The 20098-nt window shown below is 40.2% G+C and overlaps 1 protein-coding gene across 2 annotated transcripts in view; it reads left to right on the top strand.

Moving 5' to 3' along the window:
* UBTD2 (ubiquitin domain containing 2) overlaps nt 1–19339 on the top strand; it is a 71778-nt gene extending 52439 nt beyond the window's left edge. For both annotated transcript variants that reach the window (XM_038010393.2, XM_008015300.3), the window contains exon 3: nt 16635–19339. In XM_038010393.2, coding sequence (XP_037866321.1) covers nt 16635–17032 — 398 coding nt within the window. In that variant the 3' untranslated portion in view covers nt 17033–19339. The remainder of the gene's footprint in view (nt 1–16634) is intronic.
* Nucleotides 19340–20098: the final 759 nt, after the last annotated feature.

Below are 20098 nucleotides of genomic sequence, written 5' to 3' on the forward strand. Positions count from 1 at the left end.
AGTAATAAAATACTCGAAACTCATGTTGTATGTATGTATGTATTCATTTATTTATTTTATTTTTCTTTTTTTGGAGATGGAGTCTGGCTCTGTCACCCACGTGGGAGTGCAGTGACGCAATCTTAGCTCACTGCAACCTCTGCCTCCTGGGTTCAAGCAATTCTTATGCTTCAGCCTCCCGAATAGCTGAGATTACAGGTGTGCACCAGCACGCCCATCTGATTTTTGTATTTTTAGTTGAGACCGGGTTTCACCATGTTGGCCAGGATGATCTCAATCTCCTGACCTCAAGTGATCCACCCGACTTGGCCTCCCCAAGTGCTGGGATTACAAGCATGAGCCACTGTGCCCAGCCTCATGTTTTGAATTAACATTTAATTCCTGTGCCTGTAATAATCACCTACAACAATCCCCATTTTGCACAGATCAGAAAACTGAAGCACAGAGAGGTTGCATCATTCTTCCAAAGTATAAGTCATGAAATTGGCATTTGAACTCATGTTTTGGATCTAACAGTAACTAACGCAATTCAATGCCCCGGACAAGTCATTTCATCTCCCTGTTCTGTAAAGTGATTGCACAAGTAATCTTCAGTATTTGGTCTATGTCTAATGTTTTAGTTCCCTTGCACACTATGTAGAATACTTTAAAATGGTAAACTGTTAATATTAAAAGGAAAAAAGCAGATTCTCTGAAGACATAAACAGGAAGTCCATGTGTGTAAGTCTTGTTTCTATTTTCCTGAGGTGTTTCAGATGCCCATTAAGAAGCAGGCCATGAATTTTGGTGTGGACTTTAAAGGTTCATATAATAATTTTTCAGGCCTGGCACGGTGGCTCATGCCTGTAATGCCAACACTTTGGGAGGTCGAGGTGGGTGGATCATGGGGTCAGGAGTTCGAGACCAGCCTGGCCAACGTGGTGAAACCCTGTCTCTACTAAAAATACAAAAATTAGCTGGACGTGGTGGCGGATGCTTGTAATCCCAGCTACTCAGGAGGCTGAGGCAGGAGAATTGCTTGAACCCGGGAGGCAGAGGTTCTCAAGAGTGTGCCATTGCTCTCCAACCTGGGCAACAAGAGCCAGACTGTCTCAAAAAAAAGAATTTTTCATTTGGCCAGGCACAGTCGCTCATGCCTATTAATCCCAGCACTTTGGGAGGCCGAGGCAGGCAGATCACGAGGTCAGGAGATGGAGACCATCCTGGCTAATAGGGTAAAACCCCATCTCTACTAAAAAAAAAAAAAAAAGAATTTGTCATTTAACAAAATTAATTGATAATTCATAAACATAAAGCTTAGGAATGAAGGCATGAAGATATACGGGAGATGGAATTTTTACTGGACTATTGTAGGGTTTAGAAATGAAAAAGACCTCTTTTGTATGCCATTCTGGGTAGTGGAGGTAGAGGAACACAGGGTTTCTATTTCTAACATGGTCCCAGGGAGTATGTTATACTGACTTCTACTTCTGTCAAGCCAGATCAGCTTTACACAGAACACTGTGTTCAGGTGCTTCTAGTCTGCTCCGTTGCCCCTTTTAGAGCACTGAAAATTAAAGATCAGTGTCCCCCTTAAAACTGTGGCGAAGTGTTACACAAGCTCTTAATCATGATTTGACTGTCATATGACATCAACAATACGTATACAGGTTAAGCCACTTTTCACTTATGTTTACTACAAGAGATGATAGGCTTAGTTGTCTGAATGCCACAGTCTTGATGGCTGATTTGGTAGTTTGAGATAGCTAGACCTCCTGCTTCTAAAGCCTGATTGCCAAATATAAACTTGATGTATGTAATTCCTAGCAAAGTGTTTGCATGAGAGAACCTGTAATTTGTTAGCATCCCTACAATCCTGAAAAACTGCACCTAATATCTGGGTGGAGGATAATTTTGATGGCCCTTTGGACATTAGCGTGATTCAGGTTTGTGGAAATCACCGTGAAACATGAAGCCATAGACTCAAATTTGATGAAACCTTGATCCTTTGTGACATTGCTGTTGGTGAGTGTTCCCCTGTAAGTCTGATTCTGAGATTTAAAACTTGTGAGAAGAGAGCCAACATTATTGTGTGTTTTCTATGGATTTGTTATATGTACTAGGCAATTTTTCACGTGCATGTTATTTAATCTTTACAACAACCTCATGAGGGAGGTACTATAATTCTTGAGGAAATAGACCCACCATGTCCAAAATCAGGGTCTAAATTCAAATAGTATGACTGACTCCAAAGCCATTGCTCCTGTCACATCTCAGTGCTTCTCCTGGAATCTTATGTCCCTCTGTCAGGCTTGAGTGCACTGCCTTAACCCCACTGTTTTCATTCCTTTACATTCATTCTATCATTTAAGTGTTCTCATTCTTTCTAGCAATTTCCAACTCAAATGTTAAGGCTTTCCTTTGCCATAGCAGGGCATGGGTGCTAAGAAGTAGAAGAGTTTATAATACAAAAATTAGCCAGGGTTGGTGGCACGCGCCTGTGGTCCCAGCTACTTGGGGAGGCTAAGGCAGGAGAATTGCTTAAGCCCAGGAGGCAGAGGTTGCAGTGAGACGAGATCATGCCACTGTCCTCCAGCATGGGCGACAGAGCAAGATTCCATCTCCAAAAAAAAAATAAATAAATAATAAGCTTTCTGAGTCAGAAAAGAGAAGTCAGGAGCAAAGACATTTATTCCTACAGGCTTTGGAAGAGACCCATAGTGCTACAAAAACCTTGGCGTTCTAGAACATTGCCCCCTTCTTTGATTTTGAGAGGATGGTTTTCTATACCAGATTGCCAATGTGATCTAAATATTAAATTTGTTAACTTTATCAGGGTATATTGAAGTACACTAAACAGCATGTTTAAAGTGGACAATCTTATCAGCTTTGACATGTATATACTTGTAAAACTCCCCACAATCAAGATAACAGACATTTCCACACCCTTGCCAACATTGATTTTTAATTTTTACAAACCTGTTCATGTAGTGATGCAAGTCTCACGTGGTAAAAACTTTTCACACTGAGCTACAGTCTTAAGGGAGTGAGAGCACAGAGGGATAAACAGGCGTTTAAATGCTGAAAAATCTTTCTTTCTAACCTGAAAGATTGCTTGAAAAAGAGTATAAAGCATTAGACCTAATGACATTTAGTAAAGGTATTATTTGTCATCTAATTTAGTTTTATCTTTCTAATTTTCTAGTGGAATATTTTGAGGCATAATTTAAAATAATCATGGAAGAAAACAGTTGACCAAGGAAAATAGAAACATCTGAGCCAATCATCTAGATAAAAGATAAATAGAAGAAAATTATGTATGAAATCAGAACAGAAGGTAGAGACTTGGCAGCTTTCTTCCTACCATGGGGAGCTTTCAGGGCTTCCTGGCCTGGGGAAATGATGCCCTGGCACTTATTTAGCCTAGTGGCCATCTGTCTCTGCTAGGACATGAAGCCTACAATAGGTTTGTGAGAAGAAAACAAAAAACAAACAAACAAAACCTGTCCTTCCACAGAGGATGTTAGGTGAGCAATCTGAGCAATCCTGACTAGAACTTTGTTAAAACTAGTGATTGCTAAATGAACTGCACCCTTGGTGGCCAGTGGGTGGTAATTAAAACCTTTTGTAAAATATTTTGTAAATGTAGCTAAAAGTGATTTTGGAAAAATAGAAAAATCCCTATGTTGTCAACTTTTAGAGTGTTCCTTCCCTTTTGTGTTTAAACATACTGGGTTTCTTTAAGCAAACCTCTCTGTATTCATTTTCACAGTGCTTTAAAGAACTTCCGGAGACTAGGCAATTCACAGAGAAAAGAGGTTTAATTGACTCACAGTTCCACGGGGCTGGGGAGGCCTTAGGAAACTTACAATCACGATGGAAGGCAAAGGGGAAGCAGGGCCTTCACATGGCAGCAGGAGAGAGAAGAGTGAGGAGCAAAGGGGGAAGAGTCCCATGTAAAACCATCAGATCTTGGCCAGGCACAGTGGCTCACGTCTGTAATCCCAGCCCTTTGAGAGACAGAGACAAGGCAGATCACTTGAAGTCAGGAGTTTGAGACTAGCCTGGCCAACATGGTAAAATCCTCTCTCTACTAAAAATACAAAAATTAGCCAGGTATGGTGGTGCACGCCTGTAATCTCAGGAGGCTGAGGCTGAGGCACGAGAATTGCTTGAACCTGGGAGGCAGAGGTTTCAGTGAGCCGAGATTGCGCCCCCTCACTCCAGCCTGGGCCACAGCGTGAGATTCTGTCTCAAAAAAAAAAAAAAAAAGGAAATGAAATGAAAAACATCAGATCTCGTGAGAACTCATTATTATGAGAACAGCTTGGGGGAAGCCACCCCCATGATCGTCACCTCCCACCAGGCCTCTCCCTAGGCACGTGGGGTTTATGGGGGTTACAATTCAAGATGAGATTTGGGTGGAACAGCCAAACCATGTCACTGTCTGTCTGCTGCTGCCTCATTTTTTTCACACACTCCTCTCAAATACTGTAGATGAGACAGCCTCATACCACTGAAACTTCTCTCGGTCACCACCATTTCCTCTGGACCAACTTGGGCTCATCTTCCATTTTCTTTTAGCTGTCGTAGGCATCATTAGCAAATACGTTGTTGGGCTTCACCGGGCACTGTGGTTTCTTGCTCCTTGTGATTCATTTCTTGACTTTTTATCCCTTGTATTTGTCCTCTGCCTTTTGTTCTAAGTACATTTTCTCCCTCTCATTAACTAATCTGAGAACCAATCCTTGTACCTCTTATACATTATACACTTGGCTACTTACTAGTTCTGTGACCCTGGACACAAGTTACTTGATTCTACTTCAGTTTTTCCATCTGTAAAATGGGCAGAATAGACTTAGCTTATAGTGCTTTTGTGAGGATTAAATGTTAATATATGTAAAGTGCTTAGACAAGGTTAGCAGTAGTAAACACTCCTGAGTGTTTGCTTTTTTTTTTTTTTTTTTTTTTTTTTTGACTCCGTTGCCCAGGCTGGAGTGCAGTGGCATGATCTCAGCTCGCTGCAACCTCTGCCTCCCAGGTTCAAGCGATTCTCCTCCCTCAGCCTCCTGAGTAGCTGGGATTACAGGAGCACACCACTGCAACCGGCTAATGTTTGTATTTTTAGTAGAGACAGGGTTTCACCATGTTAGTCAGGCTGGTCTCGAACTCCTGACCATGTGAGCCACCGTGCCCAGCCAAGTGTTTGCTTTTTTATGTTAAATCTTGTATGTTGGAAATTATTACTCTCCAAACTTCTTTTACCCTGACTTTTCCCAATCTGCTTTAGTTACTTGTAGCTAATTCAACTGAAGCATCTCATGGAACCTGGAGCAATTAAAAGCTAAGCAAAGAATCTTATAACCCTAAATGATTTTTTTATGTCATTCTAGTTTCCAGTTACATGATTCTTTCCTTTTGGTTTTCCATCAAATCTAACCCATCATTTGGTTCTGCCAGTTACCTTCAAATCTCTCAGTTTGATTTTTTTTTCCATTTCTGTAGTCAGGCAGTCATGATTCCAGTCATTCTTTCTCTCTTCACATAGATGATAAAACAGTCAGCAGGCTTTGTCTTGTTCACCAACACAACCTTAGCACCTAGAATATCCGGTAGCATATAAAAGGTGGTGAATGTTGAATATCTAATTTACCTGTTTTAGCCACCTCTGGTAATTTCCTGTAGTATTAAGCCTAAACTCCTGAATCCTACTATCAGGTTTCACTATTACTGCCTATTTAGTACTTTTATATCATTGATTCTGTATTCTACTTCAAAAAGGTCCCATGGTATTCTCTGTTTACCTTGTAATTATTATTTCCATATCATTTCTATTTCTTGGGATGCCCTTCACTGCTATTCCGTGTCTTTAAAATCATGCCCAGAACACACCATTTCTACAGAATTCCTCCATGTTGGCTCTACCAACTCTAGTCACTTTTCTGTTCTGTGATGTTTCAGCACCTGTGTTTGATTTTCATTGTATCTGTTTGTACTAAAATCTGTGACGGGTATGCTGTATCTGCTCATGAGTATATGCTCCTGGAGATCAGGGACAGCCTTGGTTCTCTTACAACCTTCTCAGTGTCAGTGGCATGCCCTACATACTTCAAGATGATCAGTAAATGTCTGTGTAGTGACTCTAGAATGTAAGAATTGTTTCCTATTGATCCTTGTTAGGTACTAAAGAGGTTGTGTGGTAGAAACCACTACTATCAGTGCAGTTTGTCTTTAGTAGAGATTTGGGGCCATTAAATAATGGAGGGTTAGGATTATGTTGTTCAAGAGTCGAGGCCACAAAGGAGCCAGTCTGCTCTGAATAGGTAATTCTGCGGTAATAGTTATGGACTACAATGTAAAATATTACTTTTATTGATATTTTGTGATCCCAGGTATTTAATTCGGGAAGAGGGTAACCCATAAACCTATAGACTTAAAATGAAATCAAATCATATTTGAGTAAATGGTATGGATTTTTCCCTTATTTATTTTAGAGTGGTTTTAAGTTCACATTAAAATTAAGTGGAAGAAACAGAGATTTCCCATATACCCCCTACTCCCACACATGCATAGCCTCCCCCACTATCAACATTCACCGTTAGAGTAGTTCGTTTGTTAAAATAAATGAACCTACACCGAAACGTCATTATCACTCAGAAGTCCATAGTTTAGGGTTCACTTTTTTTTTTTTTTTTTTTTTTGAGACGGAGTCTCGCTCTGTCGCCCAGGCTCGAGTGCAGTGGCATGATCTCAGCTCACTGCAAGCTCCGCCTCCCGGGTTTACACCATTTTTTTGCCTCAGCCTCCCGAGTAGCTGGGACTGCAGGTGCCCGCCACCTCGCCTGGCTAGTTTTTTGTTTTTTTTGTTTTTTTTGTTTTTTAGTAGAGACGGGGTTTCACCGTGTTAGCCAGGATGGTCTCGATCTCCTGACCTTGTGATCCGCCAGTCTCGGCCTCCCAAAGTGCTGGTAGGGTTCACTCTTGGTGTTGTACATTCTGTGGGTTTGGACAACTTTATATTGACATGTATCCATCATTAATAGTATCATCCAGAATTGTTTCACTGTCCTGAAAAATCCTCTGTGTTCTACCTATTCATCCCTCTCTCCCTCCTAACCCCATGGCAACCATTGAACTTTTTTATTGTCTTCGTAGTTTTGCCTTTCACTTAACTAATATGCATTTAAGTTTTTGCCATGTGTTTTCATGACTCACTAGCTCACTTATTTATTTTATTATTTATTTATAGATAGGGTCTTACTCTGTCACCAAGGCTGGAGTATGGTGGCCCAGACATAGCTCACTGCAGCCTCAAACTTCTGGGCTCAAGCAAATCCTTCCTCAGTCTTCCAAGTAGCTGGGACTATGGGCAGACACCACCATGCCTGGCTAATTTTTTATTTCTTTCGTAGAGATGGCGCCTTGCTCTGTTACCCAGGCTGGTTTTAAACTCTTAGCCTCAAGCCATCCTACCACCATAGCCTCCCTAAGCACTGGGATTGCAGGCATGAACCATTGTGCCGAACCTCCTGGGATTTTGATTGGGATTTGCATCAAATCTATAGACTAAGCTGGGAAGAACTGACGTCTTGACAGTATTAAGTCTTCCTGTCTATGAACATGTACGCTCTCTCTATTTAGTAATTATTTTATCAAGGTTTTTTTTTTTTGTCATTGTTTCATTTCTTATACATACTTTGTTAGACTTATACCTATTTTCTTTTTGAGGTGCTAATGTAAATTGTGTTTTAACTTTCAGATTCTACTTGCTCATTGCTGATGTATAGGGGAGCAGTTGACTTTTGTATATTAACTTTGTATCTTGCAACCTTGCTATAATTGCTTATTAGGTCCAGTAGCTTTTATGTTGATTCTTCATATTTTTTACATAGACAGTATATCATTTGCAAACAAAGGCAGTTTTATACCTTTTCTTGTCTTGCCTTGTTTTATTGCATTAGCTGGGACTTCCAGTACAGTGTTAAAAAGTGGTGATGAGAGGGGACATCCTTGTCTTTTTCCCAGTCTTAGTAGGAAAGCTTTGAGTTTCTCACCATTAAGTATGTCTTAGCTATAAGGTTTTTGTTGTTTTTGTTTTTGTTTTTTAAACGGAGTCTCACTTTGTCGCCCAGGCTGAGGTGCAGTGGCTCTATCTCAGCTCCCTGCAAGCTCCACCTCCTGGGTTCACGCCATTCTCCTGCCTCAGCCTCCCAAGTAGTTGGGACTACGGGCACCTACCACCATGCCCGGCTAATTTTTTTTGTATTTTTTAGTAGAGATGGGGTTTCACCGTGTTAGCCAGGATGGTCTCGATCTCCTGACCTCATGATCCACCCACCTCGGCCTCCCAAAGTGCTGGGGTTACAGGCGTGAGCCTTTTTTTTTTTTTTAATGGAGTTTTGCTCTTCTTGCCCAGGCTGGAGTGCAGTGGTACAATCTTGGCTCACCACAGCCTCCACATCCCAGGTTCAAGCGATTCTCCTGCCTCGGCCTCCTGAATAGCTGGGATTACATGCATGTGCCACCACGCTCGGCTAATTTTGTATTTTTAGTAGAGATGGGGTGTCTCCATGTTGGCCAGTCTGGTCTTGAACTCCCTACCTTAGGTGATCTGCCCACCTCAGCCACCCAAAGTGCTGGGATTACAGGCATGAACCACCGTGCCTGGCCAGCTATAGCGTTTTTGTAGATATTCTTTATCAAGTTGAGGAAGTTCCCTTCTATTCCTAGTACTGATAATGAGTGTTGGCTTTTGTTATATGCTTTTTCAGCATCTATTGATGTGATCATGTGATTTTTCTTCTTTAGCCTATTGATATTATGGATTATATTAATTAATTGATTTTCAAATGTTGAACCAGTCTTGAATACTTGAGACTAAAGCCTACTTGGTCATGGTGTATAATTATTTATACAGTGTTGAATTTGATTCATTAATATTTTGTTGAGGATTTTTCAGTCTATGTTCATGAAGGATATTGGTCTGTAGTTTTCTTTGCTTGTAATGTTGGTTTTGGTATTAGGGTAATGTTGGCCTCATAGAATTAGTTAGGAAGTACAGTGGTCCCCTATTATCCGTGGGGGGATATGGTCTTGGAATGTTCCAGAACCCCCAGTGGATGCTTGAAACTGTGGATAGTACTGAACCTAAATGCTGTCAATTGGAACATAATTCTTTTCTTGTCTTCCACCCACAAATGTAATGCCTTTTTCATCTGAACTAATTACTTGTCATTCACTGTGTTTTAACTATTGCGGTTTGAAGTGCCACAGCAAGACTAGCATGAATTTTTTTTTCCTTATTTACAACTTCACAGATAAATTTGTTCTTATCTTAGATCTTAGCAATATCAACATTCAGATGTTTTTCTTTATTTGAGAACCTCATTTTCATTTAAAAAGAAGTACTTTGTGGCTTCTCTTTGGCATATCTAAATTGCCAGCACCACTACTCTTGTGTTTTAGGGCCATTATTAAAATAAGAGTAATTTTAACATAAGCACTGCGATAATGCAACTGTTGATCTGATAACCAAGATGGCTACTAAGTGATTAATCGGCAGGTGGTGTATACCGCATGGATACTCTGAACAAAAGGTTGATTCATGTCCCAGGCCAGATGGAGCAGGATGGCAAGAGATTTTATCATGCTACTCAGAAAGTTAAACAATTTAAAACTTATGAATTGTGTGATTCTGGATTTTCAATTTAATATTTTTGGACCACAGTTGACCAAGAGAAATTGAAACTGCAGAAAGCCAAGCTGTGAGTAAAGGGAGGAATGCTGTATTCCCTTTTCTGTCTGATGAGAAAGATTGTAGAGAATTGTTATCATTTGTTTCTTAAATGTTTGATAGCATTTACCAGTGAATCCATCTGGAATTGATGCTTTTCTGTTTTGGAAAGTTATTAATTTTTGATTCAATTTCTTTAATAGATGTAGGCCTATTCAGATTGTCTGTTTTGTATGAGTTTTGGCAGATCATGTCTTTCAAGGAATGGGTCCATTTTATGTAGGTTATCAAATGTGTAGGCATAGAGTTGTTCATAATATTCCTTTATTATCCTTTCAACATTGTGGGATCTGTAGTGATGTCTTCCCTTTCATTTCAGTAATTTGTGTCCTCTTTTTTTCTTGATTAACCTGGGTAAGAGGTTTACCAATTTTATTGACCTTTTGGTCAATAAAACCTTTTAATCAGCTTTTGGTTTTGTTGATTTTTTTTTTCTTCTTTTTTGTGACAAGGTCTCACTCTGTTGCCCAGGCTGGAGTGAGATCACAGCTCACTGCAGCCTCAAACTCCCCGGGGCAGGCAATCCTCTTAGTTTCCCAAGGTGGAAACTTACTGTTTGATTTTAGATATTTCTTCTTCTCTAATACAGGCATTATAAATTTCCCAGTGATCACTGCTTTTGCTGCATCCTGAAATTATAAGTTGTTTTCCTTTAATTAAAATATATTTTAATTTATCTTGATTTCTTCTTTGACACCATGTGTTATTTAGAAATGTATTGTTTAATATCCATGTATTATGGATTTTCAACTACCTTTCTGGTATTGATTTCTAGTTTATTTCCATTATGGTGTAAGCAGACCTTGTATGATTTCATTTTGTTATGGTATGTTTTATGTTTCAGAATGTGGTCTCGGTGAATGTTCCATGTGAACTTGAGAGAAAAATGTGTATTTTGCTGTTGTTGGATGAAGTACTTTAAACATATTCATTACATTAAATTGATTGATGGTATTGTTGCATTCAAGTATGTCATTTCTGATTTTCTGCCTGTTAGATCTGTTCATTTCTGATTGGGGGGTGTTGAAGGCTTCAACTATAATAGTGGATTCATCTCTTTCTCTTTGTAGTTCTGTCAGTTTCTGCCTCACATACTTTGATGCTGTGCTGTTAGGTGCATACACATTAAACATTATTATTTCTTCTTGGGCCAGACATGGTGGCTCATGCCTGTAAATCCAGCAAGCGAGGTAAGTGGATTGTTTGCACCCAGGAGTTTGAGACCAGCCTGGACAACATGAACATGGCAAAACCCTGCCCCTACAAAAAAATACAAAAATTACCTGGGCTTGGTGGAGTATACCTGTAGTTCCAGCTAGCTACTCATGAGACTAAGGCAGGAGGATAGCCTTGAGCCAAGGAGTTCAAGGCTGCAGTAAGCTATGATCACACCAGTGTGTTATAGTCTAGGTGACAGCAAGACCCTGTCTCTAAAAATAAATAAGAAAAAAAATGTTTTTAAAGGTTCTTATTTTACCTTCACTTATTTCTTCTCCAGTGCTTTTCCTTTCTCTCTGTAGATCTGATAATATTTCTTGCAAGGCAGGTCTGTGAGCAACACATTTTTTGTCTATCTAAGAAAGTCATTATTTCTCCTTCAGTGTTTTGTTTTTTTTTTTGTTTTGTTATATTTTGTTTTTTTTTTTTGGTTTTTTTGTTTGTTTGTTTTTTTGTTTTTGAAACGGAGTCTTGTGCTTGTCCCCCAGGCTGGCGTGCAATGGCGCAATCTCGGCTCACTACAACCTCCGCCTCCCGGGTTTGAGCAATTCTCCTGCCTCAGCCTCCCGAGTAGCTGGGATTATAATCACCCACCACCAGGCCCGGCTAATTTTTTTTGTATTTTTTACTAGATACAGGGTTTCACCATGTTGGCCAGGCTGGTCTCAAACTCCTGACCTTGGGTGATCCACCCGCCTCGGCCTCCCAAAGTGCTGGGATTATAGGCATGAGCCACCACGCCCAGCCTCTCCTTCGGTTTTGAAGGATAATTTCACAGCATACAGAATGGTAGGTTGGTGGGTTTTTCTATGCTTTAGATATTTCACTTCACTGTATATTTGCATCGTTTCTGAGAAGTTGAAGTTGGATATGTAATTCTGTTTTTGTTTTGTGTGTGTGTGTTTTGTTTTGTTTTTGTTTTTGTTTTGAGGCAAGGTCTGTTTCTGTTGCCAAGGCTGGAGTGCAGTGACACAATCTCGGGTCACAGCACCCTAGACCTCCCAGGCTCAAGCGATCCCCTCACCACAGCATCCGGAGTAGCTGGAACTACAGGGACACACCACCACACCCAACTAATTTTTGTATTTTTTGTAGAGACAGGGTTTCACTATGTTGCTCAGGGTGATTTTGAACTCCTGAGCTCAGGCTATCTCAAGCTATCTGCCCATCAAAGCCTCCCAAAGTGCTGGATTACAGGCATGAGCCACCCACCACGCCCAGCTATTTAATTATTTTCTTTGCTCCTCTGTGGGTAAACTGTTTTTTTCCCCTCTGGCTTTTTGTTTTTGGTAGAGATTGGGTTTCCCTATGTTGCCCAAGCTGGCCTCAAACTCCTGGGCTCAGGCTACCCTCCTGCCTTGGCCTCTCAAAAGTGCTGGAGTTACAGGCATGAATCACTATGTTTGACCAGGAAGTTTTTTTGTTTTTGGTTTTGGTTTTGGTTTTTTTTAATCTTTGATTTCCTGAAGTTTGAAAATGATATGCCTAGATGTGTGTAGTTTTTCTGATATTAACTCTGGAAAATTCTCAGTCATAATTGTTTCAGATATTTTTCCTGTTTCTCTTGTTCTTCTCTGCTATTCCCATTATGTGTATGTTACAGTTTGGTTTGTCCCACAGTTTCTGAATACTCTGTTTTGTGGTGGGGTTTTTTGTTTTTGGGTTTCGTGGGGTTTTTTGCGTTTTTTGTTTTTTGTTTTTGTTTTTGTTTTGTTTTGTTTTGTTTTTGTTTTTGAGATAGACTCGCTCTTGTCGCCCAATTGCTGGAATGCAGTGGCGCAATCTCGGCTCACTGCAACCTCTGCCTCCCAGGTTCAAGCAGTTCTTCTTGCCTCCGCCTCCCGAGTAGCAGGCGCCCACCACCACGCTCGGCTAATTTTTGTACTTTTAGTAGAGACGTAGTTTCGCTATGTTGGCCAGGCTGGTCTCAAACTCCTGACCTGAGGTGATACCCCCACCTGGACCTCCCAAGGTTTTTTGGTCTTTTTTGTTTTTGCTTTTCAGTTTTAGAGATTTTTACTGAGATATCGTCAAACTCATATTCCTTCCTCATTCATGTTCAGTTACCAGTAAGCCCATCAAAGGCGTTCTTTATTTCTGTTACAGTGGTTTTGTTCTCTAGCATTTCTTTTGGTTCTTTTTTAGGATTTCCATCTCTTATTACATTCCCATTTGTTCTTATATGCTGTCTGCTTCATCCATTAGAGCCATTAGCATATTAATCATGTTTTAAATTCCCAGTCTGATCATTCTAACACCTCTGCCATATCTGAGTCTAGTTTTGTGCTTGCTCTAAAAAACTGGTTTTTTGCCTTTTGGTACATCTTGTAATTTTTTTGGAAAGGTGGATATAATATATGGGAGCTGTGTGAAATGGGCCTTCAGTAATGTGGAGGTTTTAGTCTTTTTGTGAGCCTCTGCCTCACAAAAAGACTATGACTTGACCAGTGCTGCTTAGTCATAGTCTCTACCTTAGGTGGGACAAGATGGTTAGAAGGGGCTAGAGCTGGGTATTTCTCTTCTCCCAAATTAGTTAGGCTCGATAAAACCCCAGCAGGATAGACTCTAGTTAGTTTCTTCTAAGGGCAGAATGCTCCAGCATATTTAAAAATGGTTCCTTTTGCACCCTTCTCCAACCCAGGGAATTATTCTGACTGTCACTACGAGGAAGTTGTAGAGGTCCAGAAGGTAAAACTCAGGAAGGTAACACTCTCCCCAGACACCCTTCACCAAGTCCCCATGGAGTTTTCTCTCTAAGACTTGCCCACACTGAGCCTTTAGTAATTCACTTAGTTACATTTGAGGTTTCCCTACCCTGCACTGGTTCCGCAGAGATTTCAGCTCCTGGGCGTCTGCTCTGGTAAATGGTGATTCTCTGTATTAGCTTGCCTGTCTCTCCTATTTTGGGGGCAGTGGTTTGCCCTGTGACCTTACTTCTCCCACAGATCTAAGAATATCTGTTGATTTTTCAGTTTGCTCAGCCTTTTACTTGTTAGGATGGAGTGGTGACTTCTACGTTTTTTGCATGCCAGACTAGAAACAGGAAGTGTGATTTTTAGTTTAATGTAAAACTAGAGCATATTTACAACTCAGATTATAATTTTGTAGAAAGAAGTGCCAGAAAGAATAAATAAACTAGAAAATTCCATATTAAATAAAAAACAAATTACCATTTCTAAAAATACTGAAATATGGGAGCTTCTGTAATTGTCTAAATAGCTTACTTCCAGCGTTACGGATTGAGCGCTGGCAGAGCATGATGAAGAAGATACACCAGCCAGCTTTAACTCTTCATGGAGTTTTTCTCTCTTGCCTTCTAGAGATTTGAAAACTAAACCCTGACTCACTGGGATGAAGGGCAGAAGGGAAAAGGGCAGTGTGAAGTTACTGGTATAGGGACTGCTAGTGATCACAACTGTGCTTGAAGTAGATCCATTTCTACAATGCTATTAGTGAATACACAGAGGCTAAACACAGAAGAGGGAAGATTCGTGTGTGTTCTGCTTTCCAACTAAGCTATCACCCCAGCACATCTTATGTAACTTAGAAAGACCAGATTGAACCTGTGATGGGTTGGTGACCATTCCAGGCTCATTTCACATATTTCATTTCATTCTTTATATTTTCATTCTATTGACATTAAACACAAATATCAGTTCATTAACTCACTTGTTCATTGATAACCATTTCTCAGTGTTCTGGATCTGGTAGACATTTCAGTTTTTTTATCCAAATTGATAATAAGCTGATATCATATTCTAGTTTGAGGAAAGGACATGTTATGTATAACCTTAAAACGTTCATTAAGTTATGCTTTTGGCTGGGCCCAGTGGCTCACGCCTGTAATCCTGGCACTTTGGGAGGTCAAAGTGAGCAGATCACCTAGGTCAGGAGTTCAAGACCAGCCTACCAACATGGAGAAAACCCGTCTCTACTAAAAATACAAAATTAGCCGGGCATGGTGGCGCATGCCTGTAATCCCAGCCACTCGGGAGGCTGAGGCAGGAGAATCGCTTGAATCCGGGAGGCGGGTGTTGTGGTGAGTCGAGATCGCGCCATTGCACTCCAGCCTGGGCAACAAGAGCGAAACTCCATCTCAAAAAAAAAAAGTTATGCTTTCAAGTTCCCCCAAGGAAGTCCTGGTGACTATAATGTAGTTTACACACCTAGTCTCAGCTACTCAGGAGGTGGAGGCAGGAGGATTGCTTGAGCCCAGGAGTTTTGAGTCCAGCCTGGGCAACATATGATTTGTAAGGAAATTAACCATTAATACATTTTTTTTAAACCATGAGTGCTTTTTCCCTTCCCTGAGCTAGCTCGTTATGTCATAGCCCTTTTGTTTTTCCTTTTTAATCCATAGCTTCTCTGTACTAGATAGACTAATTGGGATTAAATAAAACACCTCAGTCATTTCTGTGGTAATTTTACTAATGAGACTCATAGATAAGCAATGAATCTGTGGCAGCTGCTAAAGCTATCATCTCTAATTTGTGATCTCTCTGAACTAAGGACTTCTTGCCAAGTGCTTCAATTTAGGAAGTCCAGGCACTGGGCTGGGCATGGTGACTCACGCCTGTAATCTCAACACTTTGGGCCGCTGAGACAGGTGGATCATTTGAGGTCAGGAGTTTTGAGACTGCCTGGCCAACATGGTGAGACCCTGTCTCTCCCAAAAATACAAAAATTACCCAGGCGTGGTGGTGTGTGCCTGTAATCCCAGCTACTCAGGAGTCTAAGGCAGGAGAATTGCTTGAACCTGGGAAATGGAGGTTGCAGTGAACCGAGATCACATCCCTACACACCAGCCTGGGCAACAGAGCGAGACTATCTCAAAAAGAAAAAAAGAAGTCCAAGCACTAAGAAAACTGCTCTAGGACCGGGAGTGGTGGCTCACTCCTATAATCCTAGCACTTGGGGAGGCTGAGGTGGGTGGATCACCTGAGGTCAGGAGTTCGAGACCAGCCTGGCCAACATGGTGAAACTCCATCTATACTGAAAATACAAAAAATCAGCCAGGTGTGGTAGCGAGCACCTGTAATCCCAGCTACTTGGAAGGCTGAGGCAGGAGAATCGCTGGAACCCAGGAGGCAGAGGCTGCAGTGAGCCAAGATGGCGCCACTGCACTCCAGTCTGGGCAACAGAGCGAGACTCCGTCTAAATAAAAAGAAAATATAAAAGAAAACTGCTGTAGAACACTTTTGATGAGTTAAGCTTAGAAATCCATTTTTTTTTTTTTTTATTTGCTTGCTTGTTTAAGGTAGCGGATTCATTTCTGTAAAAGATATCCTAATGTAATTTAAATGTTATCTAAGTCTTGTGTAAGCATTAATAATATTAGTAGTACGTTCGAGTTGTATGTGCTTTCACTTCTGTTTTAATGAAATTGTGAAATGGATATGAAATGACTTCGAAGAGTGTGGGGTAAGGATCAGCATTCTGGTTAATATAAAATTAAATACTCAAATAATTGGGCATAGGATTTGATAATCATCATTGATGATCAGCTGACAGTGATTGGCATTGTTTTATGTTTTTTTTCTCTACAGTGCCATGCTAGCAAGAGAAGCTTAAGCATTTTGTGAGGTATAAACAAAAATGTATTCATTAAGTTTTAAGTTCTTATTCATATCTTATCTTTCTGAAGGTGCACTTACAGAGTGCTATGATGAACTGGGGAACAGATATCAGCTTCCAGTGTATTGCTTGGCACCACCAATCAACATGATAGAGGAAAAGAGCGACATAGAGACTCTGGATATTCCTGAGCCACCACCCAATTCTGGATATGAATGTCAGCTTCGTTTGCGCCTTTCCACGGGCAAAGACCTCAAGCTTGTGGTTCGCAGCACAGACACAGTATTCCACATGAAGAGACGGTTGCATGCAGCAGAGGGAGTGGAACCAGGTAGTCAGCGGTGGTTCTTTTCTGGCAGACCTCTCACTGACAAAATGAAGTTTGAAGAGCTGAAGATCCCAAAGGACTATGTTGTACAGGTTATAGTGAGCCAACCTGTGCAGAACCCAACACCAGTGGAGAACTGAACTGAGCCCTGTTGGCTGGCTCCCACATCCGTCTGCTCCTTTTTATTGTTATTGTGATCATTTCCTACTCTACGGCGTGAAATTTATTTCACTGCTCTAAATTCCCGATGAATGGATTTAGTTCTGAGGAATTACCAGTGAAAAATTCCATCTGTGATGGAGACCAACAAAAATAATAAAACACAAAGAGCCAGGCTTTGAGACTCATATAATTACAATTTCTAATTTGAAAGGCAGTTAAGAAGTAGATAACCATTTATTTTAAAACACTCAACAACTATGTAATGGCTGTATTTCAGTGACTTGGACTGTAAATGAAACATTGCATCCATGAAGGACAGCACCAGGCACCTTTTTGAATACAGAATTTTTTTAGAAAAATATATCAAATTATATAATTTCCAGAAACCATAAATAATGGATATAAAACTTAAGTTTTCTTTTTTTTTTTTTTTTTTGTTAATGGAAACTGAAAAGAGCAGTATTTGAGGTTGCTTCTGTTCTGGTTTTTTATTCTTAGCTCAATTAATATTTAGCCATAAATGAAAAGAGACTGGCAAATTGTGCTTTAGTGTTGCTTCCTCATCCCACATGTCGAGCTCCTTATTTACATTCACACTAAAGTGTGGTGCCTTCCAGCACATTAGTGGCAGGCACCTTTCTGGAACACTAGGCAATAATTTCGTCAATACAGTCAGGTCTCTGATTTTCAACAGATACTCAGTTGAAAGGTCGCTGTCATCTTGCTGCATAAGTATTTTGAAAGGTCTATATAATGAAGCCGTTTTTATATCCAGGCTTAGAAGTTCATTACTATATAGTACCTTCATTGATCTATCTATTCTGCTTGGAACTTTTCATAGCTAAGTATAACCCCCAAATGCATGGTTCCTGGGCCAGGAAACACCAGAATCAAGTATAGCTGTTCCCACTACAAGTTAATAAAGTAAATGATCTCCTCCACTTTGCATGGAGGGGTGTAAGGAAAGCCTATTCTATCTGTGCCTGGGAGAACTGTGCCTATTTTCAATCTTTTAGGGGAAATTTCAACTCAAAATTTCTAAGTGTGAAAAGTTTACTGGTGTCACATAAACATTAGCAGTGAGACCAAATAATGAAACATTGCTTTATACCTTAGTGCTTTCCAGTTCACTGTTACCTCTAGTCATGGTAGATGACAGTTTTCCTCCCTCATCTTTTGTAGCAAAGAAGCAAATTAAGAGTCTTTTGCAAGTTAGATTAGGGGACTGAAAAATCCAGGGAGATAACCTGATCTTCTCTACTGTGACTGGAGTAAAGCTGCCAAGAGTTAGGTTTAATTTGGAGCCTTTTGTAAAAGTTGGTTCCATAAGTGAGAAGGGGGGCTAACATGTGACCACTGTGCCCCTGAGAATCCATGAGATGGAAAAAGTACAGGCAAGAAGACACTTAACGCTGTTCTCAGTCGGAAAATGTCAGCCCTCCACACCTACTTGGATGTGAAGTGCATTGTTAATTTTAATGACAAAATGAAACTGCTAATTAGTTTAAATGTAATGTTTAAATGGTATTGAATTTCCTATAGCCTGATTAAATCTGTAATTGTAACATCATGTTTCTGAGAGCTTTAACTACTTCCTTATTTTTATGTAATCATTTTAAAGATTGTGGCTATATCTAATTTAAATTTGCTGATGATTGAATCTAAATTCAAGCAAAGACCACAGCATTAATCCCAAAGGAGAATTTTTTTTGTGTTTAGAAGTGGAGATATTAGGGTAATTCAGTGTATTGCTCCTGTCATCAAAGTTTTTGTTCATTTGTGTGCCACATCGAATAGCAGCACTTCTCCAAGTTTGTCAACTGGAAAAGAAAAAGTGTTTAAAACTATTTTTTCTTAAGCAAATTTGGTGATGTCATCAATATTTATGATATCGATTGATAAAAGGTCTTTGTTGAGGATTTGAGCTCTCTTTTTTAAGAGTTTATTTTATTTTAAAGGAACATATACTTTGAATAACAATTCTCTGGGCATGTTTAACTAACCTAGATGGGAAAACCATGGTGCTGTTTAATTGTAAATAGATTGCTATAAGATTGGACCAGTACTTGATGTGTATAATTTTAGTACGTAGGGTTTATGTGCTTTTTTTAAAAAAAAAAAAAAAAAAGATTCAATTTTTCTCTTTGTCTTTGCCTTTATAATTGGTTTCTAATTGTTTTTACTCTCTATATAAGGGTAATTGCCTCATTCTAAGTGAGAATTGTGAAGGTTTTCCTCCTTTTTAAAACCTTTGCTCAATAAATAACAGGTTCATTATCACCAAACTTAGGCTCTGCTATGCCAAGTCATACATGGTCATTTATAAATGTGCTTCATCTTCTGCATTGAAATCTTGGTCTAAAATAGGTTGTTGTGTTTTTCTTTTTCTTTTTGTTTTTTAAGAATCATGCGGGCCAGGTGCCGTGGCTCATGCCTGTAATCCCAGCACTTTGGGAGGCTAAGACACGAGGACTGCTTGGGCTCAGGAGTTCAAGACCCAGCCTGGGCAACGTAGAGGAGACCCCATCTCTACTAAAAATTAAAAAATTGGCCAGGCGTGACAGAGCACGCCTGTAGTCCCAGCTATTTTGGAGGCGGAGTTGGGAGGATCGCTTGAGCTGGGATGTCAAGGCTGCAGTGACCCATGATCATGCCATTTTACTCCAGCCCGGGTACATTTCGTGGAAAGTAGGTGATACTTCATAGTTTTATGAAGTAGGCAATACACACCCATGGAAAAAGAGTCCAGATATATCAAGGTGAAAAGAGTCTTTCACTCCTGTCGCTCTTGTTTCTCCTCCCCAGAGGTAACAACTTTGACCATTTTCTGGTATCTTTAAACTTGAGCATGCATCAGAATCACGTGGAAGCTTATTAAAACAGGTTGCTTGACACTTCCCTCAGACGTTCTGAGTCAGCAGACCTGGGTGTTGTCCTATAACTTGCATGCTTCAAAGTTCCCGGGTTGTGCTGCTGCTGCTGCTGATCTGGGAGGCGCCCTCGAGAACCACTCTTCTGGTGCATATGGCTGTGTTCACTCCACC

The sequence above is a fragment of the Chlorocebus sabaeus genome, chromosome 23 (genome assembly GCF_047675955.1).
Source record: "Chlorocebus sabaeus isolate Y175 chromosome 23, mChlSab1.0.hap1, whole genome shotgun sequence".
NCBI classification, from domain to species: Eukaryota; Metazoa; Chordata; class Mammalia; order Primates; family Cercopithecidae; genus Chlorocebus; species Chlorocebus sabaeus.